The sequence below is a fragment of the Natrix helvetica genome (genome assembly GCF_964273705.1).
Source record: "Natrix helvetica genome assembly, chromosome: 5".
NCBI classification, from domain to species: domain Eukaryota; kingdom Metazoa; phylum Chordata; class Lepidosauria; order Squamata; family Natricidae; genus Natrix; species Natrix helvetica.
Window position 1 is genome coordinate 106,044,589 of NC_138551.1, and position 25,128 is coordinate 106,069,716.

Sequence of the window (25,128 nt, forward strand, 5' to 3'; positions counted from 1 at the left end):
CTCAGCAAATTGATCTTTGTGTCTGAAGCCCAGCCAGTTGCCTGGGTGGTGTGATACTCCATGGAGAAGACTTCCCTTCCCCCAAGAGCTGCCACAATGTGGTTCCCAGCATTTCAAAGCCTGTAGAGATGATCACAAAACAGAGGTGATCATTGGCTGCTGTGCAGGGGGAGAGGAGCCAAAAGACCTAAAGGGAGTGAAAGTGCCTTTTGTTGCTTTCTAATAGGCCTCAAATGGTTTTGATTTACATGAATGCACAAATGGAAAAGGGCTAGAGACAAGCAAGGACTCATGTAAAAGTGCTTCTGTGATGGATGGTGGAGGAATTTGGGCCGTAGGCTTCATAATATGGACAGATGTTCTTTTACACACCATGTTATCCTTGCAGTAAGAATTAATTTGACGAGTATGATCAAAATAAATGCAACTGAGTAAGCTGCATCAACTTACAATGGAAGCCCCATTTATTTTTACAGAGGATTCAATAGCTGAACGCCTCTTGCCAGTAACCCTGTTATTTACAAAGAACCATAGAATCCCAGAGCTGGAAGGGACCTTGAAGTTCCTCTAGTCCAACCCCCTGCCCAATGCAAGAGTCCTTGTGTCATCCCGGACAATGATTTGTATATACTTCCTCAACCAGCTAATTGGTTTATCTGCCTGGTTTTCCATTTTTTTTTCTCTAGGAAGCTTATTTAATGTTAAATGAAATAAGGAACCATTTTGGGACAAGCTGGTCAGATTTAAACTGAGTCAAAGAAAATTTCAAGAGTTGGAAACTTTAGAGATGGATTTTTTTCCCTCTTCTTCTTCTAATGTAATGGAGCTTTTATGTTCTTAGCTAGGAGTTTTGTTACATTGCAATGTTATAAATCTTGTCTTGAATTTGTAAAATGAATAAAACCAATATTTCAGTTCTGTGGTTGGTGGTTTCTTTAATAAATTGTATTAATTCCTTGATTTTATAGATTTCAACTGAATAATTTTTAACAGCTCCTAACGGAAGAGGCAGTAACTTTTTTCTGCCATCCAGCATCTTCATTGGTACTAAATGCTACATTCTTGTCGTGCTGTTTACTTCATAGATCACAGGATCTTTTGGCACCCTACGGGACCTTTTGAAAACAGGGTCTTCGGTCACTTTCATGAGACTCGGGGCGAGGCAGCCTCTCCCTACCCAGCAACATTAAGGTTCCTGAAGAGGGAAGAAGCATCGCGCCAACTTGGCCAAAATTAAGAACAAGGATTACATGTAAATGAGTATAAAATACATTTGTTGCACCAGAAAATACTGTAGTACAATACAATGAGAGTGAGAAGAGGAACCTCGTTCGGAAGACTGAATATGCCGGTTCTACAGCCAACCGTTTTGCACACTTGCACACTCAGCCTCCTGATCAGGGAGGGGGAAGCTCCTCAAGAGAAGCTCCACTTCCACAGCTGAGCTTCACTGCACCTTTAAAGTCTCTTTGTCAGTCACAATCTGGCGCTGTCATTCCTAGGCACCAGCAGAATTTCGCTAATTATGGGCAATGGCAAAGCAGAAGGCCCCGTTGTGTCGTTGGAACTTAGCCACGTGAGCCATGACTTGGCGTTTTGGCTCAAAGGTCCAAGTGTTTCAAAGAAATATCAAAAGTGTCATAAAAACCTTTATAAATAGATGCAAAAATTACTAAAAGTTATTGGTATAAAAACAGCAGCAACTATTCCATACGGCCATTTTCACTCTGGAGGCAGCTGTGGAGGAGTAAGTGTTTGGGGTTTGGGCCGATGGCAGGGTTCGTCCCACGCCAACAGGGAAGCACGGCCACCAGGAGGAGAAGTCCTCCAAAGAGCACACACAGGCCACTGAAGTAGAAAGCCATGTCGTAAGAGGCAGTCCAGTCATAAAACCAACCTGAAAGAGAACAGAGAGAGATGCCAAAAACAGATCTAAGCCCTCTTATCTCACAGCCATTAAAGAAGATCCCCTCTTCCTTAAAAATGTCACACCAGGGCATGATTGCTCAGGAAGCTGCCAGTCAAGGGTGCCAGCACTTAGAAACTGAGCCACCGACAATGTTATGGCGTCTGCCACCAGCGGCCAGTGGAGCTTGTGGCAGACTCAGACAGCAAGGAGGTTGGGGAGGAATAGCAGCCAGTCCTGGAGTCTGGGGAAGGCTCTGATGAAGGTTGTGTGTCGGAGGCAGAGAGGGGGCCAGGGCTGTCTGACAGTTATCAGCTGCCTTCAGAGTTGGAGATCAGTGGGGCAGAAGAACAGCTGGAGCCTGTTCCCAGTGTGCGCATGCGCAGAGCTGTCAGGAGAAGGGAACAGTTAAGGAACAACAGCTGACTTGGGAGTAAAGGCACAGATGGATGGTGAATGGCCCCTCCCATAAGGATTAAAGAGGAGCGAAAGGGGAGGGGAGTTTGCAGGAGATCACTAGTTCAATTCATTAAAGTGAAGATCTGTTCCTGACTTCTTGGCAAGTAATTGCTGCTACAGCTTGGCGTTTGTAAGATATTGGCCTGGCAATTCTCCAAGCCAGATAAAGGTCTGTAGTTGTGAAATCTCTTGAAAGTCTCTTGGCTGGGACTTTGCTGGAGAGGAATTCACTTTAAACTAAATAAAAGAGGTTTTATCGGGATGAGGAGTCTGCTTCATGATCTTGGGAGTCCTAGGTCAGAACAGACAAGCCACAATTGCAACCAATGGCTCTATCTTGCCAGCTGTTGTATCACGGAGGTGGAAAGGATTACTGTATGGAGAACAAACAAGGACATGAGTTTTTAAGGATACTGAGAATATACCGTTCTACTTTTCCATTGTAATTGAATAATGCTACATCTCCACTAGCTGTCATGCCTGCAAGCTATCTTTTCTTTTGGACTTCAGGCCTGCCACATTTTCTACTGTCTACTTTCTATTGTGGGAAAATGGGAGGTGGGATTATACAGAGTTGGGTGGTATTAGCCATAACAACATTCTTCTTAGAAACTCAAGGTCATCTTTGTCTCTGCACCTGGCTGGAACTGTATGGGAGGAATCTGTCTTTGTGGCAGTGGATGATTGGGTCATGTGATGAATTTGTGGGTGTTGTGGCAGGATTTTGAACTTCCAACTGAGTGGGGAAAATCGGGAAACTTTCAGATTCGGGTTTTCCCAGATGTGCCAACATGGCTGTCTTAATAAATTGGAACTTTGAGGAATTCTTTGCCTCAGAGTCTGATTTTATTTTGGATGCTATTTGGAACCCTGACACTAGCAGGTTCTGTAGATGGAGGCCATTTTTGAAAAGAAGGAATGGCATCTGGCTGAAATGCCAACTTACCTACAACTGGAGGTCCAAGGCTGTTTCCAAGCCCAGCAAAAAACATCAGTATGCCGTAGGCATGGGTCAGTTTCTCAATCCCCACCATCTGGGTTGTGACATAAGGGAAAATCGACCAGTTCCCTGCTAGGAACCCTAAAACCCCCGAAAGGGTGGCCAGAGCACCGTAGCTTTGGGCGAAGGGGATTAAGGCCAGGGCCGCTGCCGTCAAGATCAACGTCAGGATGTAGAGATACAAAGCATTGATCCAGTCTACATCCGCCAGGACACCTAGGGCCAGCTTCCCCACAGCAGTCATGATGCCGATGATGGAGATCAGTGGGATGGCGCAGTCCCCCTCAATGATCTTTGAGCTCCTTGCCACATCCTCCATGAGCAAGGAAGGAGGGAAGCCGCCAACGTCGAAGAGGAAGATGGCAACAAAGAGGGCGGAAAAGACTTTGTTTTTGAAAAGATTCAGGGTGTCCTCCCAGTACTTTAAATACAGGCCCCATTTCTGCTTAGCCAGTTGCTTGCAAAGGTAAGTTTGTTCTGCAACTTTCTTTGGGTAGCTGTCTGTCTCCCTCGGGGAGGTCGAGAGCAGCTGGCTATGAACTGGGAGTCCGCTCACTTGGGGGTTGCTGACCGGCACCTGATTCTCCCCTTTCTCCTCACTCTGGACCTTTTCAGGTATGGCGATATGTTCTTCCTGAGTGGGCTTCTCTCTTCGGTTATAAATGAGGTATTGATCTGGAATCTTCTCCGGATTGGGCTTCTGGACAGAGACCGGCAGAGGCCTCATCAGGCTGCCACAGGCTAGGATGTTTAGAGAGAGTGCGCCAGTGATCAGTAGGCAGCCATCCAACCCATAGAGTTCAATCAGCTCTTTCTGTAAGGCAGCATAGATGAAAAGGCCAACGCTTGACCCTGGAAGAAGAGAGGAGCATGTCAGTAGATCCAGATCACCGTCTGATGGGCCTTGGCTGCCAGTGTAAATAAATCATGTAAAAATAATGTAAAAAGCTGCAGACCAGAGCAAGAACATCAAAAGGTTTCTAGAGCAAAACCAACAGTTTTGGTTTTCAAAATTGGTGTTTCCACAGAGGCTGGAAGAAAGAAAGGACTGAACCAGATTGCCCATTCCTGGTTGAGCCCATTAATTCTCTCTATCTTTCTCTCTCTCTCTCTCTCTCTCTCTCTCTCTCTCTCTCTCTCTCTGTCTCTGTCTCTCTCTCTCTCTCTCTCTTTCTCTTTTTTTAGAATAGAATAGGAATTCTTAATTGGCCAAGTATGATTTGTCTTTGGTGCAGATGCTCTCAGTGTACAGAAAGAAATTCTGGAATTTGTCTTTGGTGCAGATGCTCTCAGTGTACATAAAGAAAAATAAAATACATTCATCAAGAATCATAAGATACAACACTTAGTCAAAGTTACTAATAAGGTATCAAATCGTACTAGTAAACAAACAAAACAATATAAACTGAAAGACACAAGCAACATGGTTATAGTGGTAAGTGGGGAGAGATAGATATTAGGAAGAAAGAGAAGAATAATAGTAATACATTCTTGGTAAATAATTTGACAGTGTGGAGGGAATTAGTTGTTTAGCAGAGTGATGACATTCGGGGGAAAACTGTCCTTGTGTCTAGTTGTTCTGGTGTGCAGTGCCCTAAAGTGTCGTTTTGAGGGTAGTAGTTGAAACAATTTATGTCCAGGATGTGAGGGGTCTGTAGATGTTTTCACAGCCCTCTTTTTGACTCTTTAAATTATCCTATCAAAATCTAGCTCATCCAAAGGACCAGCAACGTCTTCATGATCAAATTATGGAAGTGGAGGAATGACCTGAAACCGATCAGAAGTCATGTTTAACCGTGATAAACACAGACAAACTTTTGGCATTTGGATGATATAATCCCAGTCAACCAAACTACAGCACAAGGTCATTCCACCCAGAGATTTACATCAGCTCAAAGAACCTACCTGTGGAAATGAGCCCGAGTGCGAGGCCTCTACGTTTGTCAAAGTATTGGCACGTGATTGTGAGGGTGGCTGTGTACAATAAGCCACATCCAAGTCCTAAAGGCATAGAAAAGTTTATGGCATATAATTAGTGCAGTTATGGGTTGCTCTTACCAACGCTACTGGTACGCTGCTTGTCGTCTGTTCATGCACGCGCCTGACATGTGCTGCATACGCATGCGCACTCCACTGCCCCTGTGACACCCAGCTGCTCATCGGAAGTCACGCAGGCACCGCAAACTGTCCGTGCATGCGCAATTGGCCCGGTTGCTTCCAAAACAGGTATGGAACATGGGCAGGCAGGTGCACCAAACACAAGCCACTGTACCGGTACGGTGGCCGCTGCTCCCGACTACTACCGGTACAAGCCGTACCAGGCCATACCAGCCAGAACCCACCACTAAATTAGTGCCCCATCACTCTTGACTAATGTGATTAATGTTCAATGAAAGGGCACAGGGACTGTTCTGGAGGGCTCCCCAAACACCTGCACCCTTCCCCAGAATATCAGGCAAATTCTGGGTCCCCCACAAGTCTCTTGGGCAATTAGCCACCCACAAGGGAAGATTAGGGTCCAGGTCGAAAGTTCCCCTTCTAGAAGATGCCTTTAACTCCTGAGCATTTGATTCTCTTGCTATCTGGTGGGGCCAAAGAGGATCTTGTGAATTTTCTTACCAACAATAATTCCATAGGAACAAAAGAGAAAGTAGATATTGGGAGCAAAGCTGCTTATCATCAGGCCTCCTGCAACCATAAAGCTACTGAAGATGGTGACTGGCCGTGCGCCAAAAGCGGAGACACAGGTGCTGCAGAGGGGACCTTCATGGGGACAATCGGGGTGGGGGAGGGGAGAGAAAAACACAGGAACAATCTTATTCTGAATGATTAAAAGGAATCGATCAAGAGATTGGTTGACCTCTCTGAAATCCACAGGCTCAAGGTATTTTAATGCTTATTTCATCATTTTTACACCAGGGATGTTCTCCCACCAACTAAGCCTCTGAGAACCACATCGCAGTTGTGGTGGAGTGGTACCATGCCAAACCCCCTCTCCTCTTTACCACAGGTCAGCAAGGATGTTGCCCTAAAGGCAGTTACTTGGCTAATACTCAGGTGGCTGTGTATGTATAAGATTGTCTTCTATGGACTCAACCAATAAACTCATCGCACAATTTATACTGCAGCAGCAGCAGCAGCTGGTTTCTCCCACTCTCTGCCTCTCAGCAGGTACAAAGCCATCTTTTTCCCCCCATCAAGTGTTTAGATAAACTCCTGTGTGCACCATCCAATGTCCAGTGTGCCTGCACAGGGATCAGTCTAACTGAGGACCATGAGATTGATTTTCGATTCAGAGGACTGTAGGCTTTTTAAACTGAACCAAACCATATGAGGAGATGGCGTGATTTCATTTGCAACTCTGCAGCAATTTCTGGGGGGAAAGGGGCAATAATTCCTTCCCTTCCAACCGTCCCCCTTCCTCCATGGATTTGTGATATCTCTACTCTTGTTATCCTTCTCCACCGCTTTGCAATAGTTAAAACCAGGGGTGAAATTCAGCAGGTTCTGGAGAACCGGTAGCAGAAATTTTGAGTAGTTCAGAAAACCAGCAAATACCACCTCTAGTTGGCCCCAGAGTGGGGAGGGAATGGGGATTTTGCAGTATCCTTCCCCTGCCACGGCCACCAAGCCACAATCACAGTACCGGTAGTTTTAAAAAATGAATTTCACCTCTGGTTAAAACAGCCAGAATTGACTGAAACAGAAATAAGGAGGTAGAGTGAGACTTTCAAGGAAACTCAACGGAGAACTGAAGGGAGGGGTAGACTAAAAGTGAGATGTGGGAACCGGTGACCAGTTTTCAGTCTATTAGAAGTTTCAGTTTTCAGCCTGGCATACCATTTTAATTTAAACAAACTTGAGACTGAAGGTAATCTGTAACATAGAGAGCCACTAAGTAGGCCTTTGCGTTGTTGTGCCTTTTCATGACTTGGCACCAGGAGCCGAGGGCTAGATAAGCTTCGCCACTCTTACCAAGGCAAACACCTAGAATTGTTCAAGGTTTTGCTCTGTTCATCGCGGATTAGGATTTCCCGCTAAAGGATTTTGCAGCAGGGAACTCAGGTGGGGCAGGACACTGAATGATGTGGGCAGGAGCACCACCCTAACCCTAACCGTAACCCTCCAGGGGTTTCAAGCAATGCTGTCCATGTCTGCTGATTTTGGGGAACAGGCATTGCAAGTGTCTTCAGGTTTCCCAAACCTGCAAAGCCAATTTGTCCAGGAACGAAGGTGATGTCCATGCACAATGAGGCAGAGGCAACACCAGGGGAGCTCCAAGTAAGAACTTGCCCTTGCTAAAAATGGAGTGCCTTCATCCACCCCTCCTGCCCTTGGTCCTAAACCTGAGACTCAGAGGGGTTCATTACTGGGAGTTGAAGTCCCCATAACTGAAAGTTACCAAGGTTGGGAAAACTTGCTCTAGGTGCCTCATGACATTCCCAAGAAAAGCATCTCTTGGGAAACTTACATCCCGTTTCCAGCCTTTCTCTACCAAGTCCACCAAAGAATCAGAAGGCAGCACAGGAAGCAACAGATGGAAACTAATCAAGGAGAGAAGCAGCCTAGAACTAAGGAGAAATTTCCTGACAGTGAAAACAATGAACCAGTGGAACAGCTTGCCACCAGAAGCTCCATGTGCTCCAATAATGGAGGCCTTTAAGAAGAGATTGGACCACCAGTTGTCTGAAATGGTACAAGGTTTTCTGCTTGAGCAGGGGGTTCGACCAGAAGGTCTTTATGGTCCCTTCCAACTCTGTTATTCAGTTATTCTGTTGAGCCGAGGCAGCTTCCTTCCTCTCTCAGCCTTTTACAAGCAACAAAGGCTGGATTTCTTTTGAGATTCACACTCCTGGGGATGGTCTACAGTAGTGGCGAAAATTGTGGAAATCTTTTGAGAAAAGTGTATTTTCTAAAACTAGCTAATAACACCACTTTTTTGGAGGAGGAGTACCATAAAGTTATATATCAATGGAAAGATAATTTAATCTAGAATGTAATGCAATAGCTTTTATGAAGGATGTGCAATTAGAATATCAGTTATAAAGAAAAAAAATGAAATGAGATATATAAAAATTATCACCATAGAAAAAATGAGATACACAAAAACTATCACCATGTCAGTTAATACTTAGCTGGGTAACCTTTATCATGAATTACAGCCTTACAACATCTTCCCATGAAGCGAACCAAGTCTTTTAGTTCTGCAGCTGTTATAACGTGAAACCAAGATTGAATGATTGCTTCTATTAACTGGGTTTTATTGCTGGGTCGCTTCTGACTACCAAGTTTCTTTAGTCAGCTCCATAGATTTTCAATTGGGTTAAGGTCTGGGCTATTCCCAGTTCATTCCAGGAGTGGAATATGATTATCTTGAAACTCCCCCCAAAAGTGGTGTTATTAGCCATCAAATCTCAAAAATACACTTTTCCCAAAAGGTTTCCACAATTTTGGCCATTACTGTATTTCCATTCCTCACTCTCTTCTTCTTCTCCCCCACCTGTTCTTCTTGCTTTTCTATTCTTCATTGCTTGAACTTCATTTTGCAAAGCCTGCTAAACCTACACAAACATGCATTTGTGTTTCCACTTTTAAATCTATTTTTACCACAGAGAAGGGCCAGCGACCACATCTCCTTTGCTGTGACTCACACTGCTATTCAAAAAGCCTTTGTATTTTTAACACCTTTAAAGTAGGCAAAGTCATTGTGGTACCCTTATAAAATCCACCAAGGTCAAAATCATTATTTTAGATACCAGAGGTTATTATTGCCTCCAATGGGCACTGTCAAAAATCACCTCTTATCAACCCTACCCTGCATTAAGGAAATTTGCATATAGATGTAATTCTGCCAGATCATTTATTCAATCTCTTATTACTATCACAAATAGAGAAGCAATTATTGCTTCTTCTCCTGCAATCTGCATCTGCATATCTCTATTTTTTACATTGCAAAGTTTTAAAAGCATTTTCCTTCACTGCTTCTCACACATGAATTTAAGCTTGGGTTAAATAAATACATTATTGTTACCATCACTACCATTTTTTTTATAAAACAAAAAAGGCAAAGTAGTTTACAATAATTAAAGTAATATTTAAAAACCACAGAAAACAAAAACCCCATATTAATCCCCGTACTCCACAATTCCCTTACAAATGTCAGACCTGCAGAATTTTAGAGGACAATTTTGGAGGTAAAAACAGATTCTTTATTTATGGCCCATGATGGATATTTTTACATTTTATAACTCTTTGTCCTTCCACTGAATTGAATCAGGTTAACTGCAGACATACTGAAGAGTCAACAACTTATAAAAACCTAACTCTGCAAATGGCAACTTTCATTTTTACTCTTTTTGAAATTAGTGTAATTTATTCCTCTTGTGGTGAATACACAGAACTGAACTATCTAATTTGTGAAATTCTGGCCTTCAGTTTTCCCTATACTAAAGATGCTATGTGTGCAAATATTACAGTCCTAGAGACTCCCTATTTTTCACATCATCTAATATGAAAAGTTAGAGGCTTGCCAAGGTACAATAGCTGTTTCTATGATTAGAATGGATATATGTATGTATGTATGTATGTATGTATGTATGTATGTATGTATGTATGTATGTATATGTGTATCTGTGTAAGGTTGAGATTGTCTTTGCAACGTTTCGGCAGGATCACACCTGCCATCTTCAAGCTGTGGGCCCACAGCTTGAAGATGGCAGGTGTGATCCTGCCGAAACGTTGCAAAGACAATCTCAACCTTACACGGGAAAAGACCCGAATACAACAAAACCAGCATACCTACACCCGTGAAAATACACACACACACACACACACACACACACACACACAACACAATATATAATACAACACAAATATAAAAAGGCAACATTAAAAATAAAAATATGGTTTTCTGCCTGCATGGTCTTCTGTGATAAGCCGAAGGACAGAAAGAGGGAGTAGTGACCTTCCTCCCATATTTAGGCATACCAGGGGTTGTAACACAAATACATATCTATTTCCCTGGCTCAACTGATAAGGAGGACAGCCTGTGGCTTAGTGGCTAAGACTCCTGCCTAAGATATAATACAGCCCAGGTTCGAATCCCAGTAAGGGTATGGCTAGCTGATGAGAGCTAATTAGCTCGAAATAGATCTATACTAGTCTCCCTTTATTTATTTATCAGTACAAATACAACACACACATGTATATTTGTGTTTCAATCCTAACTGCAAGAAAGGGGCTGCAAATCTTTAGTCATCAGTGCTTCAGATATTGTGTGGCTCTCACAAAGCGAAAACCACAACATTCATCCTACTCTTAACTGCCTGCTAAACTGAAATGGAAAGGAACTTCCCACAGAAATCATTGCCACCATGTTTTCTCGTACTAAGTACAACAGCAATGACTTGAGTAGATTATCTGAAGAGACTAGGCTGATGGCAAATAGGTTATTATTCTTACATTCCTTGTAATAAAGGTTACTGGTTTGCAGCTGTACAATAATGGCCAAACTTGTGGAAACCTTTTGGGGAAAGTGTATTTTTTGAAGTTTGATGGTGAATAACACCAGTTTTGGGGGGAGTTTCAAGATAATCATTGTTAGAATGACCTGGGAATAGCCCAGACCTTTACCCAATTGAAAATCTATGGAGCTGACTAAAGAAACTTGTTAGTCAGAAGCTACCCAGCAATAAAACCCAATTAATACCTAGTTTTAGAAAATACTCTTTCCCCAAAAGGTTTCCACAATTTTGGCCACTACTGTACGTCATTTGGCAAGGAAAGGCCATTGCTCGAATTGATCTTCCACTGAAGTAAATGCCAGTCCTCTTTTCAGTGGGGTTTTATTTCTTTAAAGCAAAGGTCTTCTAAATAAACATAAGGGTTAGATATTTTTCCTTTCTTTCTTGCAAGCTGGACTTACTTGCGAGCAGCCCCACTCCACTGGCCAGGGATCCGACCCAGGCTGTCTTTCCTTTCCCTTCTCCAAAGAGGTCCAGCCATTCCATGTAGAGCACACCAACCGCCAAGGGTGACCCATAGCACAAGAACTGGGTGAAGAAGGAGCTGAGGACAATCACCCAGCCCCACCCACCGTCGGGTGATTTCTGGAACACCATCTTCCAGTGGGATCTGGGGGGTCACGAACCCTGCAGGGAGAAAGACAAACAAATGGGGAGGAGGAGACAGCTGACCCAATGCCGGGCGTGTACTGAAGGCCATCAGGAATCTGAGCTCAAGGATGAGAAGAGGGGGTGGGTGACACACAAGATTTTGGGAACCTGTCCCGAGGCAAACAGCCAGCAATTTCTGGTTGACACCCAACGGCTCTCAAAAGCTGCATTCAGCCCAGACATTTTCTCTCACAGCCACTGGCTGGACTATTGTCTGTGGCTTTGTGGTCCTCTGGACAAGCAGCCAATTGGGACAGCCCTAAAGGTGATGCCACAAAACTTCCCTCTTCTCTCTCTTCTTCAGTGAACCAGAAGCTGTGGGGCCACCTGGCCTTGGCAGCTTCCATGCAGGTTGCTGAGCAAATGTATTGAGTACTAAACAAAGGATGAATACTGGGACATTTTTGCGTCATAATACATTGAGTACCAAATCCAATGAGTTTCCACGCAGTCGAGTACCACATTTTTTGTGTCAAAATGCATTAAGTACCAAATTTGATGAGTTTCAAAGCATTTGAGTACGAAGGTACCACCGTACCTGCTTCTTTGTTCCATAAATATGTTAGATGGACATAATGGACCATATAACATAGCAGCAATGTGAAGATTTTGTACTGAAAACTCTGAAACAAAGTGATGGACTCACCATGTTGTTTTAGGGTTCTCTGTATCGCTGGAGTGAACACTTCTATGACCACCATAGTAGTGGCTTTGGGGCCTGGACAACTCCCCTCCTTGGCTGCCAATGTGAAGATCTGAACATCTAGAAGGGCCACCTGTTGTGGCCCAACAGCAGCCGGCTGAGCTGTTGGTGGAATCTGACAGCAATGAACACTATGGGACTGCCCTGGAGGCTGAGGAAGACTCAGGGTATTCAGAGTCAGAGTAGGGTGGCCACCAGGTGGCGTCTGAGTCAGGGAACAGTGAGGAAGAACAGAGGGAGGCTGTCCCTGACGTACGTATGCGTAGGGCTGCGAGGAGGAGAGAGCAGCTTTGGAAAAAAGGTCACAGAAGGAAATAAGAACAAGTGGCTACTGATTGGCCCCTCCCAGAGAACTTATAGGTGGGGTGACGGGAGGGAAATTTTGCAGGAAACAACAATTTACTGATCCAGTCATAGAGAAAGATTGGGAGAATTTCGTGAGTTCAAGCCTTGTTTCATAGAGATAGCTTTCTGGGCTCCCAGCCAAGGGGTTGCTTATCTCCCTCCTTAGTTGTGGCAGACAGCCAAGTCTGTGTCCATATATATTGTAGAGGCTTTGGACAGAACACCACCAGGGATGCTTCTTGCAGATCAGGCTTTTTTTTGCAGGAGAAAAGAGTCCTGCTTGCCACCATCTACTTCTTGTCCACCACTTAACCCAAGGGGAGGGTTTTATTCAGTGGTGGGCTGCAGGCAGTACGCCCCAGTACGGGTGTATCGGTGCCATTCCGGTACGGTGCTCCGGAGGGCCCACCCGCCTGCCAGAGCTCCTTACTTGTATTTCAGCTCTTTGGTGCTTCCACGCATGTGCACAGAGCGCACAACACCTGCCGCCGAGCAGCTGGAGTGTTGCGGAGGCTCGCAGAGACGTCGCAAGAGGTAAGGATGCATGCACACGCTGTGCACATTCATATGGTGGACGCCGGGCCCCGTTGCCCCGTGCCAGTTACAACGTGGAACCCACCACTGGTCCTATCCCTTTCTTGGTGAAATGCTGCGCACTAGAAAACAGAAGACGCGAAGTTCTTGGGTATTTCTGCAGCTAGTTTTGACTCAGGGATGTGTGTGGGCACTGAGGTGGGTCACATCTAAGAAGACTTCGCCCTTCTGACCCCGCAGTTTTTGCCAAGTCTTGTTGCCCAGAGAACTTTCCCTTCTGCACTCTTATATCCTGGCCTTCATGAGGCGGCTAACTAGAAATTAACAGACCTTTTAGGGGACGATGCAAATTCTTGAAATGTGTTAGACGTCTGAGCTGCTTGCTCCTTAAGGGAGCTGGGTGCCCAGTCTTCACTGTCCCATTTGGTGAACGAAATACCATATTTTTGAAGTATAAGATGCACCCTTTTCCCTCAAAAAGAGGGTGAAAATCTGGGTGTGTCTTATACACTGAATACAGCATTTTTGGCCTCCTGACCCCCCCCTCCTTTTGCAAAAAATGGATGTGCAGAGGGTTTGGGAGGCTTGTAAAGTGCTCCTGAGGGCTGGGGAAGGCAAAAGAGAGCAAAAATGGGCTGTTTTTGCCCCACCCCTCCCCCCTCAGGAGCACTCTACAAGCCTCCCAAGGCCTCTGCATGCCTTTTTTTTTTTTTTTTTGCAAAAAATGAGGCATGCAGAGGGTTTGGGAGGCCTGTAGAGTGCAAAAACTTTTTTTAAAAAAATTACCTCTTCAAAATCATGGTGCGTCTTATACTCCGGTGCATCATATAGTCTGAAAAATACAGTACATTCCTGGAGAAGACTCTGGATTACTGTTTAAATTAACTTGAAAGGAAGTTAATCTTGAAGTCGTCCTGCCACTCCTGTACTTACAGCAACCATTAATGTCCCCATCAAAACACTCAATGCTCTGATTTTCAGCAATCCAAGCGAGGGCCTTCCAAAATCTCTTCTCTGCCTCAATAACTTGCTTTACCTGAGTGCTTCTTTCCAGAGAGATGATGCAGGTTTGATAAGGCTGTTCTCCTACACCTCCTCAGCCCTGGGGGAAAATGTCCCTCCCAGTACTGCAGCTGTGAATTATACTGGGCTATTGAGACCGTAATGGGGAGGAAAAGGAGCTCTCCTTGAATGTGTATGACAGGGGTGTCAAACTTAAGGCCCGGGGACCGGATCTGGCCCATGGGGTACTTAGATCTGCCCTGTGGAGCCATTCTGGAAACAGTGAAGGACCAGATCACAGTGCTTCTGCCAGCGAAAACTGGCGCCCGAGCCCTGTTTTCGGCTGCCACGGCCTCCAGCAACCCTCTGCCAGCAAAAACAGAGCTCAGGAGCCCATTTTCACTGGCTTAGCATTTGGGCCACCCCAGCTGTCCCTGACAGGAGTGACGTTGAGCTGGCCACACCTACTCCAGCCCTCCAAAGTCAAACACAACCCTGATGTGGCCCTCAATGAAACACCCCTGATGTATGAAATTCAGCATGAAGAAAGTAAAAATGCTAAAAGGAAGAAAGTAAAAATGCTAAAATACTATTTTGGCTCCAATTAGTTGAAGCAGAGAGAAACATGCTAGGACACATCACCAAGCCGGAATGTTTTTCTCCTTCCCTCCACACAAGTGGGAAGGGACCTAAAGTACAGGAGTAGCCTCCCCACCCTATATTCTGGCCTGTTTTCTGCTCGAGTTGTTCCACTGAAACGTCTTGGCCCAGAATTGCCCAAACAGCTTCTCTCCTGACAGTGAAGGTACAAATGCACTCTAAAGATTCTTGAGGAACATCAGAAGGACTGGGATGATGCTTTGGAAGACCCAAAGGGTCTTCCTTTGGCAGCCTGGGGTGTCATGTTGCAGCAAAGAAGCAAAAAAGCCCAAAGAAGACAGGTTTGGCTTAAGAACTTGTGATCAAACTGGTCAGTCCTAAAGGAGATCAACCCAGACTGCTCTTCAGAAGGCCAGATCTTGAAGATGAAACTCAAATCCTTTGGTCACCTAATGAGAAGGAAGGACTCCCTGGAGAAGAGCCTGATGCTGGGAAAGATTGAGGGCAAAAGAAGAAGGGGATGACAGAGAAGGAGGTGGCTGGATGAGTCACGGAAGCAGCCAGCGTGAGCTTGAATGGACTCAGGAGGATGGCAGAGGACAGGAAGGCCTGGAGGAACGTTGTCCATGGGGTTGCAATGGGTTGGACATGACTTTGCGACTAAGAACAGCAACCCTGCGTGTTCCAAATCCCCTTGTTGCACTGGACTGCATTTGAGCTGCACAACCAAGAGGAGGCACTTGGTGAAGGCCAATCTGCTTATACAGCCCTCCCCTGTGACAATTGCCTCAGGCCACCTCAGTCCACTTAACCTCACATGCAGATGAACACAACAGCTACCACCTCCAGTCATAGAGAGAGTAGATGTGACTCAGGGTTGAAGGGCTGTGCTCTTGGTTGTCCAAGTTTTGTTTTGTTTCCTGCAGATGTTTTGTTGCCAGATTAGGTAACACCATTTGTAAATGTTTATGCTGCAGATTTAAGGCTCTGAGCCCTCTGCTTCCTTGTGTCCTCAAGACGGCTTCTTTCTTAACTGATGGAACATTTTGTTTGTGCATAGACAGAGGTGGAGAGAAGGCAAAGAATTTGTTTTCAGGAGCACTGCAGGCCCTCCCTCCTCTGGGTGAACATTTCCCACCCCACTTGATGCTACCTGATTAATGATCTATTCAAGCTCTCATTCAGGCTTATGTTCGTCCAGCGCATCAGTGGAATTCCTTCTCATCCAACATTTCTTCAGCACAATGTTTGCGTCCTAAGACTTTGTCTTTCTTTTCCCTTTTCTTCTTCTCTTCTCTTTCTTCTTTTCCCCCCCTAAGACTGCTGCCAAGATAATAATAAAAAAGAGCATCCTACACCTGATAAGTATAGCCCCCTTCAAACTTTGGCAACTGTAAGAATGTCACTTTTTGCAATAGATATCCTATACTACAAACTTACAAACTTTGTCCCATTTGAGTCTTTAAGAAGCTTGGAAACTGAAATTCAAACCTTTTGCTCTCTTGTTCTACGGATGTTTGCCCTCCGCAAGAGAACCCTGCTTGTCCCCCCCCCCCCATATGAGCCACCAGGATTGGAGGGATCCCCACTTTTCAAGGCAGGGTCCTTGAAAGGTGCTCAAATCCATGGAAAGGTGGACTTCAGTGAGCTTTACTCTTGATTTTCACCAGCCTCCCCTTATGCTAAGCCCAATTGGCCTCATGCTTTTGCTTGTTGGTTTAGTCCTGGGGGGTTTAGAAGGGTGGGGGTTGTTTCTACTGAAAGTATTCCAGCACCTAAACCGAGGAGAAGGAAGGATACACCTTAAACACATAAACCCCTCCACTCAGTCCCCCAAAAGCTGCTGGGAGATTATCGCCTTGCTCGCGATCTCTGCACCGAACCGCAGGCTGCCAAGAGCAGTAGGGAAGTCTCCCTCGTGACGGTCCCCGTGGATGTGTTCACAGTGGTGTGTGAAACCACAAAACAGGCTCCCCAAACCACAAGGAAGGGCCGGTGTCACATGCTGCCCGAGCTCCAGGCCAGCAAACCAGAGGTGGGATCTGGCATATTCTTCCAGCGCGAATTCTCGGCCCGGCCGCCAGTGAAGCAGGTGCACCGAGGATAGGTGAGACCCGCAAGGTCTTCCCGGCGCCCGCCAGGAGCGGAGGGAGAGAGGGGCCAAGAGAGCCTCTTCCCTTGCCCAGGATGATGGGCTAAGAGGCAGCAACCGCGGGTAGGAAAGCAGCTTAGGAGGGGCGAGAAGAAACGCCTTCTCCAGAGTTGGGACGCCCCCAAACCAAGCTTTAGGCTTTAACACACACACACACACACACACACACACACACACACACACACACCGTCCCTCCAGGGCCCCCACCTGAAGCGCCTTTACTCAGTAGCCAGCCTTCCTGCAGCTCCGCAGCTGCTGTCAAGACAGTCTTCCCTCCTCCGGGCCAAGGCCTCGGACTACAAAGTCCACACACCCCTGCCTGGCGGCCACGGTCCGCACGTACCAAGCCGGGAACGCGCCCGCCTCCCTCCCTCCCTCTGGCCCGTTAAACGGCGAGCCCTCTTTTCCGGCAGCCGCCAGCGTCTCTTTGCAACTCAGAGTCCGCGGAAAAGCTTCAGCCGGCTCTCCATCCCTCTTCGGCTGCCTCGGGTTCTCCCGGCGACAGAGAGCGAGAAGCAGGCACGCAGGCAGGTGGGCTCGCCCCCTGCCCTCCCCTCCCTTCCTGGGCTCCTCTCCCTCCTTCCCTTTACCTGCCCGGGGCGCCCTGCCTGGCCCAGCCCTCCGGCCTCGGGGAGCCTGGCTGACGAGTGTCCGCGGGGCTCCCTTCCTGCCGCTTGGCTGCAGCCGAGGAGCCGCCAGTCGGCTGGCAGCCGGTCCAAACCGGTTGGAACCGACGACAGGGCGGCGAGCCGCTTTCGGGAGAGGAAGGCGGCGGCATCGCGGAGGCTCGAGCTGCGCTGCTCCGCCCGCCCGCCGGCCGCCAGGAAGGGGCCCGCCCGGATCCTTCGCCCGCCCGCCCCGCCTTGCGCGCAGCCCCAGCTGGGCTCTAGCCTGCGCGCTGGAGAGCGCCGGGCCTGGCCGCGCATTCTTCGCGCCTGGCAGCTCCTTCCGGAGCCGCAGTGGGACCCCTTTGCAAAAGCCGGCCAAGCCCAGTGCCCGAACCGCTGCCCCTTGAGTCAGGGGGAAATCCTATGAAACGAGCCCCTCGGGGAAATCTGGAAAGCCGGGTAAGGGGCGACTCTCTTGCCCTTGCGTTGCTCCAGGAGACAAGCAGCCCCAGGGCGGAGGAAGGGAGCGAGCCCACCCGGGCAACTCTTGGCAGGAACTGCTCTGCCCCTGCCTTCAAAGTCTTTCCTATGTGGCCAGAGATTCAGCAAAATCTTAAGAAATTTTCTTTCTGGGCAGCAAAATCCTTCCTTCTCCCCTCGCCCTTCCCTGCCTCTGGTTCCTTCTCTTCCTCATCCCTTCTCCTTACCTGGAGACCTTCAGCTAAGGTGAAGTTGGACTCGGAGGGTCGTTATTCCAGCTTCCCAGCTGTTCGATTCAAGAGTTCTGTCTGAAAACAACGATTGGCAAAAAGATAACATGAGCCAGATCCCAAAGGCCATGAGGGGAGAGAGTTTTCTGCCTCTCTTCACCTACCATTTGGTGGTCATCGGGGCTTATGGAGACCAGGGCTGATAACTTCAGCTGCTCAAGGAACTGAGCCGAATATGGAGAGGAAAGCATAAAGCAGAAGAGTGTGTCAAAGATGAGTACAGAAGAGAAGCTGGAATGGTTTGACTTGTACAGACTCTAAAAGTCAGTCTCCCTCCTTCCCTCTCTGGCCTTGTAAATCTTCTTCCTCTCTTCCCCTCCCTCTCCCCTTCTCTTTTTCAATTATTTGCTTCTTTCCTGGTCTGTTTGTTTATTGGGCCTTGGATTACATAGGATGAGTAAATAAATATGGACTCTGGTTCTCAGAAATGGTGGAGGCAGGATCCTTCGACACCCAAAGTGGTAAAAGAGGAAGTAAAGGAGTAGTAGTGATGGAGGAGACCCTTGGAAGGGGAAAGAGAGTTCATTGACTTTTTAGAGGACCAGCTGTTTCCTTTAAGAAGACATTTTAAAAACATAGAAAGAAAAAAATTGATTTAGGTCAATCTAGATTAAATAAGATTAAATCAGACATCTTTAAACTTGGCAATTCGTGGACTTCATCTCCCAGAATTCTCCAGCCAGTTTTGCCAAGTTTAAAGACCTCTGGATTGCATAGTTTTATAATACAAATTCTCAGCTAGATGTCTTTCTGAGACATCAATTTATGTCAATGGAGATTCTTGGTCATCTAGGTCATGGTTGCCCAAAATGTGCTTTTTCCAAAAGGCAGCTGAACTTCCTTCACTTTTGCTTGAAGATGTTTCACTTCTCATCCAAGAAGCTTCCTCAGTTCTGAGAAGAACTAAAGAAGCTTCTTGGATGAGAAGCAAAATGTCTTCAAGCAAAAGCAAAGGAAGTCCAACTGCCTTTTGGAAAAAGTACCTTGGGGGGGTGGTGTCAATTTATGCAAAACATAAGCAAGCAACAAGCCAATCAAAGGGGTTCCAAAGTGACTTCCATCAAGCAGACTTGCCATCTTCATTGGCTCTCAAGACACAGCTGAGAAAGTCTTGCCCAAGGGGGTTGTTGGTAGTTGCAAAGTCATGTCCAACCCATTGCAACCCCATGGACAATGTTCCTCCAGGCCTTCCTGTCCTCTCTCATCCTCTGGAGTCCATTTAAGCTCATGCCTACTATTTACATTTCTCCATCCAACCACCTCATTCTCTGCCGTCCCTTTCTTCTTTTGCCCTCCATCGTTCCCAGCATGAGACTCTTCTCCAGGGAGTCCTTCCTTCTCCTTAGGTGGCCAAAGTATTTGAGTTTCCTCTTCAGGATCTGGCCTTCTAAAGAGCAGTCAGGGTTGATCTTCTCTAGGACTGATCGGATGGATCGCCTTGCAGTCCAAGGGACTCGCAGGAGTTTCTCCCAAGGCATCTGGCCTGTGGAAAGACAACTCCCTGCTGTCCCCTTGAGCGATAAATAGAAAGGCTTCCAAAGAGAAGCTTTCAAAACCATCTTTAAACTAGAAGACATATAGCCCTGAACTTACACGTTCATTTAGTGACCATTCAAAGTTACAACGGCAGTGAAAAAAGACACAACTCATTTTTCACCCTTAAGATCATTGCAGAATCCCCATGGTCATGTGATCCAAATTCAGATGCTTGGCAATTGACTCAGTGTCCCTGGTTCAAGTGATCCCCCTTTTGTGACCTTCTGATGAGCAAAGTCAATGGGGAAGCCGGATTCATTTAACAATCGTGTTACTAGCTTAACAACTGCAGGGATTCACTTAACAACTGCAGCGAGAAAGGCCGCAAAACTCAGCCATGGTCTCACTTAGCAACAGAAATTTTGCACTCAGTTGTGGTTGTAAGTAGAATCCTGAATTATTGTATCCTGGTAGAAGAGCCTTTGAGAGACTCCCGTTTCTATCTTGGATCCCCGCTTTATAAATCTTTCATGATTGCTGGGAACTTTGATTTAATGCTTTGAGGTCTGTGAATGAAAATGTGGAAGAATGCTCCTTTTAAGAGAACACAGCCCAATTTAAATTCAGTGGTATTTTGGATCCTGTGCCCCAAAATTTATCTTTCTTGAATTAGGGCTGTAGGAAGCTGGATTTCTAGCTCCAGCTGGAGAATAATGCTAGTATCCTCTTCCCCGTGTTTGTTAGACAGAAGAAAAAAAGTCTTAATAATTAACATCTTCTTTTAAAATACCTTTCATTCTTTCCCTGAATTCTTTCTCAAAAGTCAGTCTAGCAGTGTCCTCTGCCCTCTGCTGTAGAAAGCATCTCTGGACTTGTTTTGTCTTTTCTCTCCAGAAAAAAAATCAGAATTTGAGGGGAAGGAGCAGGAAGATGGATCAGAAGAAGGGCAGATAAGGAGAACAGGTTGGAGACTCATTTTAATTTTGCACATTGGGGGGAAAGGCACACAGTCCTCCCCACAATGTCAGGATTATCCAAAAGACCACTCACCACAATTCAAGGGAGAGTTAGATGCTGTCAGGATGATCTGTCCAGCGACCTGCAATTTGGCAGTTCGAATCTCACCAGGCTCAAGGTTGACTCAGCCTTCCATCCTTCCGAGGTCGGTCAAATGAGGAGCCAGATTGTTGGGGGCAATGTGCTGACTCCGTAAACCCCTTAGAGAGGGCTGTAAAGCACTGTGAAGTGGTATATGTGTCTAAGTGCTATTGCTATCTCTAAAGGGAACTGGGCCAGTCTCTGGAGAACAGGCTTCCCAGTGGCAAAGTGGCATGGAGGCTGGTCTGTCGCTTCTGAAATTAGGGGAGTCGCTTGGAGCAGAAACACCGTGTTGTGAGCTCCCTGAAAACAATTGCCAGGGCCCCCTAAACACAGGACCAGATGGTCCACAGGCCTGGCTGAGCTGAAGGCAAACAAAAAAACAAAGATTTTTAGTTGCTTAGATGGAGGGAGTCAAACAGAACAGCTGCAGGCAACCGGGCTGAGTTCAGGCTCTTTCAGATGCAGGGGGTACAGAAAGCAGGCTCTTGTTCTGTTGGGGTGGGGTGTTTGGTCCTTTCCACACTCACAGGGGTCTTTGTAAGCTGCAAACGGGGGCCACCTGCTATTCCTCCAACAGCTGGTTTGCGCCGGATCTTTTTTTCTTCTCCCCCCCTCCCCTTGCAGTCAAAACTCGGTTGATCAGCACAGCTGAATCTCTTTCCTCACTTCCTCTTCTTCCTGTTGATAAACACCACCGAGGATCTGGAGGTGCAAAATGTCAGCCAGAGAAATCTGAAAGTGGCTTCATGCTGGTGTTTGGCTGCTTTCCAGACGCACAAGAACTGGAAATACAAATGCAGACACCCTCTCTCTCTCATACACACACACACACAGTTTTTTTTGCAGCTGGATCATCTGGGGCAGAGGTCAGCTGAGGTGAGCTGGAGCCTGCAAGAGATCCAGAGGCCACCCCAACAAGAGGCAGCCAGAATGTGTGGGGCAGTGGGGCATTTGCATCTTCTGTTGGAATCCCTTCCTCTTCCCTCCCTTCAACCGAGATGCAGGGTATATCAAGAGGGAAGGGGAATCAGTGGGGCAGGACTAGACTATCCCCTCTGGGCTATGAGCTCTTCCTGGGGATCTCTGCCCAGAAGGGGGTCTTTATAAGGAGTAGTTGGTAATCAGTTCTGAGCTGCTGCCCTCCTCCAGTCGGAGTGGGGGATTCCAAATGTCTCCTGCTACAGCCCCAGCCAGAAATGGCCCCATTTTTGAAGCAGATTTTTCTCTTGCTGGTTTCTCTCCCCACAGCAAAACCCCTCTGGTTCATTTTCTGAGAAGGAAGTAGTAACCTACTTCCCAGTAACCACCGGCACAACCCCCTTCTCTATCCTTTCTTTCCAGGGAGCCCAGGACTAGAGAGTAAAGCCATCAGCTCATATTCCCACCAGAAAAAGGAGAACCAAATCCATCAACTTCGTCACACAGGTGAAGTTTTGATTTTCCCCAGGTTGTGTTACTTCACATGCTGCTTTTTGGCACCTTTTGGAGGTTTAGTTCACTTACTCTGAAGCAGCTACTCAACCCTCGGTCTAATTTTGTCTGGTGAGGGAGATCCTCTGGGCCACCTTTTTAAAATGAAAATCCGTCCTCGGCTCACATTTGCAAAGACCGTAAAAAGATACTTGACTAACTGTCTTTCATAAACATTGCATATAGGAAAGCTTTCCTGAGCTCAATCTGGAAATCCTCAATTACACTAGAAGAATTGAGGATTAAGTTAGGCCACAGTTAACAAAAAACAAACACTCAGTCCTAGGTAATATATGAACAGGGCGTGGGAACTTTTAGCACTCTAGGCTTTTTAAGCGAGCTGACATTTTAAAATATTGTCGTTTCCAAAACAGGAACACTTGGAAAAGAACCTAAGCAAAATGCATTTATTTCAATAAAGCTGTGTGACAATGAGTGCGAACAATCTCAGCATAAACAAGAGGAGACGCATCCTCTTCAATCTTTGGCGGAGAAGTAGTAATAAAACTCTTTTGGGAGAAGAAACCCAAATCTAAATGTTACAACATGTCCTATGTGAGGTTGCTCTTACGGAAGCTGCAACCAATGCAAATACAGCTACCGGTTTGCCAATTACCTGGTGTCTTACACAAGAGTTGGGGGTGGGGGGGGGAGCCAGCTCTTGCTTAAGACACCAGGTAATTGGCAAACCGGTAGCTGTATTTGCACCCCACCCTTAAGGATCTTCTCAAAAAAAAAAAAAAAAAGAGCCCACAACTGAATCAGGCTGAGGAAGACATTTGGGAAGGGCCCTCCTTAATGGATCAGGCTGTCAAGGAGACGGGGAGATTTGCACCTTCAGACTTGCAAGGTCTGCTAAGGGAGCTTTAGCGGAAAGTAGAATTGGTTCACCTTGTTGTTTCCTGTCTGGTCTACTTGGGAGGCTGGAGTGCGAGAGAAGACATTGGGGTTCTTGCAGGCGAGACCCGCACTCAGCCTGACTTCTGCTCAGCTCCATCCATCGCTCTTCATAAGGCTTCACCCCCAACGCCTCCCTGAACCTGTTCCAGTTTGTCCAACTCTCCTTAAACCGTCCTGTCTAGAATTGGATATGGACTTTGGGAGGGCGGGGGGGGGGGGCTCTGACCAACGCAGGATAAAATGCTGTGATGGCTTCTTGCGCTTTAGAAATTACACTTCAATTCACACAGCCTACAACTACATGGGCTTTTCTGCAAACCCACCACCAAACTGGCCGACACTTTGCCATCAGGTCCTGCTGACTGTTGCTAAACCAGTGTTTGCTGTCCTACACCTACACCGCATGTAATTTTGGTATTCCGACTAAATAACTTTCCCCGTGTTTGACTTTCAAAAAATCATTATGTACATTTTCTTTAACTTGATTGTTTCAAATTAAATTTATCTGAGGGAACATCAGCCATCCTACCCGATTTTCTGTTACCTGTAAATCTGATAACCTTCTCCTCGAGGCCTTATTGAGAGAAAATATGGATGAATAAAGGATATGGGACGGATCCTTGGGAAAACCCCTCAATATCTTTCTCCAAGGATGCATCAATGAGCACTGAGTATTTTTCTGGAGCCACTTATGCATACATTTACTGCAATTGCCAGGTCTTGCAATCCACATAAATTGTGCATCAGAATATTGTGAGATATTTTATCAGGTACTTTCTTATCAAGCTATATTAAGACTACAGGATTCTCATACCTGACTAAGGAAGTTACCCAGTTAATGATGGTCTTATCAGCAGACCAATCCTAGTTTGTATTTCATAGGTAAAGGTAAAGGTTCCCCTCGCGCATATGTGCTAGTCCTTCCCAATTCTAGGGGGCAGGTCTCATCTGTTTCAAAGCTGAAGAGCCAGCGCTTTCCGAAAACGTCTCTGTGGTCATGTGGCCTGCAGGACTAAATGCCAAAGGCGCACAGAATGCTGTTACCTTCCCACCAAAGATGGTTCCTATTTTTCTACTTGCATTTTTTACATGCTTTCGAATTGCTAGGTTGGCAGAAGCTGGGATAAGTAACGGGAGCTCACTCCGTTAGGCGGCGCTAAGGATTTGAACCGCCAAACTGCTGACCTTTATGATCGACAAGCTCAGCGTCTTAGCCACTGAGTCCTTACTTGTATTTGTATTTCATACCAGGATGCTAATTCCTTAAGTATTAAAAATGAGCTCATTAACTCTCTAGTGCAGAGGCCCTCAACCATTATCAGCCTGCTGGGAAGCAGGAAGCGCAATTGCTGGGAAAGTGCACGAAGTTCCATTTGCACACGCGTGGGATGTGCGGGCAAAACCATCCTGTCCCCACTCCCCTTCCTCTGCCAGTCCACAGAGTCGGAAAGGTTGGGGACTAGGTCGGGGAGCTCTGCTCTAGTATACTTCTTTCCAAACCCTCAGGAGAAGTAAGGAAAGCATGATTTATTAGGATACAACAAAAACCCTACAGCTTGCAGTTTGCCAAATCTATGTTGGCTTCTTTAAACCATGTGCCCCTTAGGTGGCATTTGTGGCTTTTAGGCTTCAAAGTTCTAAAGCTTAGACAACAGGAGAACGAAAGGAGCCACAGTTGGAGCAGTTCAGAGGGAGGTTATGGGGTTTCTATGACCATTTTGGAAAGGCAATTCTCTTTTTGACGCTTTTGTTGCCAACTGCCTTTCCCTCCCCAAGCCAAGATAAACAACTCTTTTCTACCTCACCGGCTTGAAAACAGGCAATGAGGCAATGCCAGTTTAGAGAACAGTGGCTCTTTAACTGCACCTAGGAAATGAGAACTATGTCCAAGGAGCTGATAAAGGCGCTCTAGGGATCTTCTGCATGAA

General features: G+C 46.4%; 1 protein-coding gene and 2 long non-coding RNA genes across 6 annotated transcripts in view; 2 read left to right on the forward strand and 1 right to left on the reverse strand.

The window, feature by feature from the left end:
• The window catches only part of LOC309392931, a 137,778-nt gene that overhangs the window by 35,551 nt on the left and 77,099 nt on the right, over positions 1-25,128 (forward strand). The gene's annotated exons all lie outside the window — the stretch shown is intronic.
• Positions 916-18,539, reverse strand: SLC16A9 (solute carrier family 16 member 9). Of its 4 annotated transcripts, none has more exons than XM_081954546.1 (6): positions 18,191-18,539; positions 11,290-11,515; positions 5,985-6,128; positions 5,271-5,366; positions 3,312-4,217; positions 916-1,897 (listed from the first exon to the last, which is right to left on the reverse strand). In XM_081954546.1, exons 2-6 carry the CDS (start codon positions 11,483-11,485, stop codon positions 1,704-1,706), a joined length of 1,536 nt encoding a protein of 511 aa, XP_081810672.1. In that variant the 5' UTR covers positions 11,486-11,515; positions 18,191-18,539; the 3' UTR covers positions 916-1,703. The 4 variants fall into 4 exon arrangements, with proteins under 4 accessions (XP_081810672.1, XP_081810673.1, XP_081810671.1 ...); XM_081954547.1 differs by lacking the exon at positions 18,191-18,539 and adding an exon at positions 17,466-17,704; XM_081954545.1 differs by lacking the exon at positions 18,191-18,539 and adding an exon at positions 17,083-17,098.
• LOC309392930 lies at positions 17,314-24,169 on the forward strand. Its single transcript, XR_014175510.1, has 3 exons — positions 17,314-17,406; positions 22,172-22,255; positions 22,675-24,169. It is a non-coding gene; the product is annotated as an uncharacterized lncRNA (long non-coding RNA).

What these genes read in the sequence shown, in the direction of transcription:
- SLC16A9 (XM_081954546.1), bottom strand. Translation starts at nt 11,485, where the DNA reads ATGGTGTTCCAGAAATCACCCGACGGTGGGTGGGGCTGGGTGATTGTC. An exon ending in TGGAGTGGGGCTGCTCGCAA is followed by an intron (nt 6,129 to 11,289) that starts GTAAGTCCAGCT and finishes GTCCCCATGAAG; the next exon opens with GTCCCCTCTGCAGCACCTGT. An exon ending in TTCCTATGGAATTATTGTTG is followed by an intron (nt 5,367 to 5,984) that starts GTAAGAAAATTC and finishes CTATGCCTTTAG; the next exon opens with GACTTGGATGTGGCTTATTG.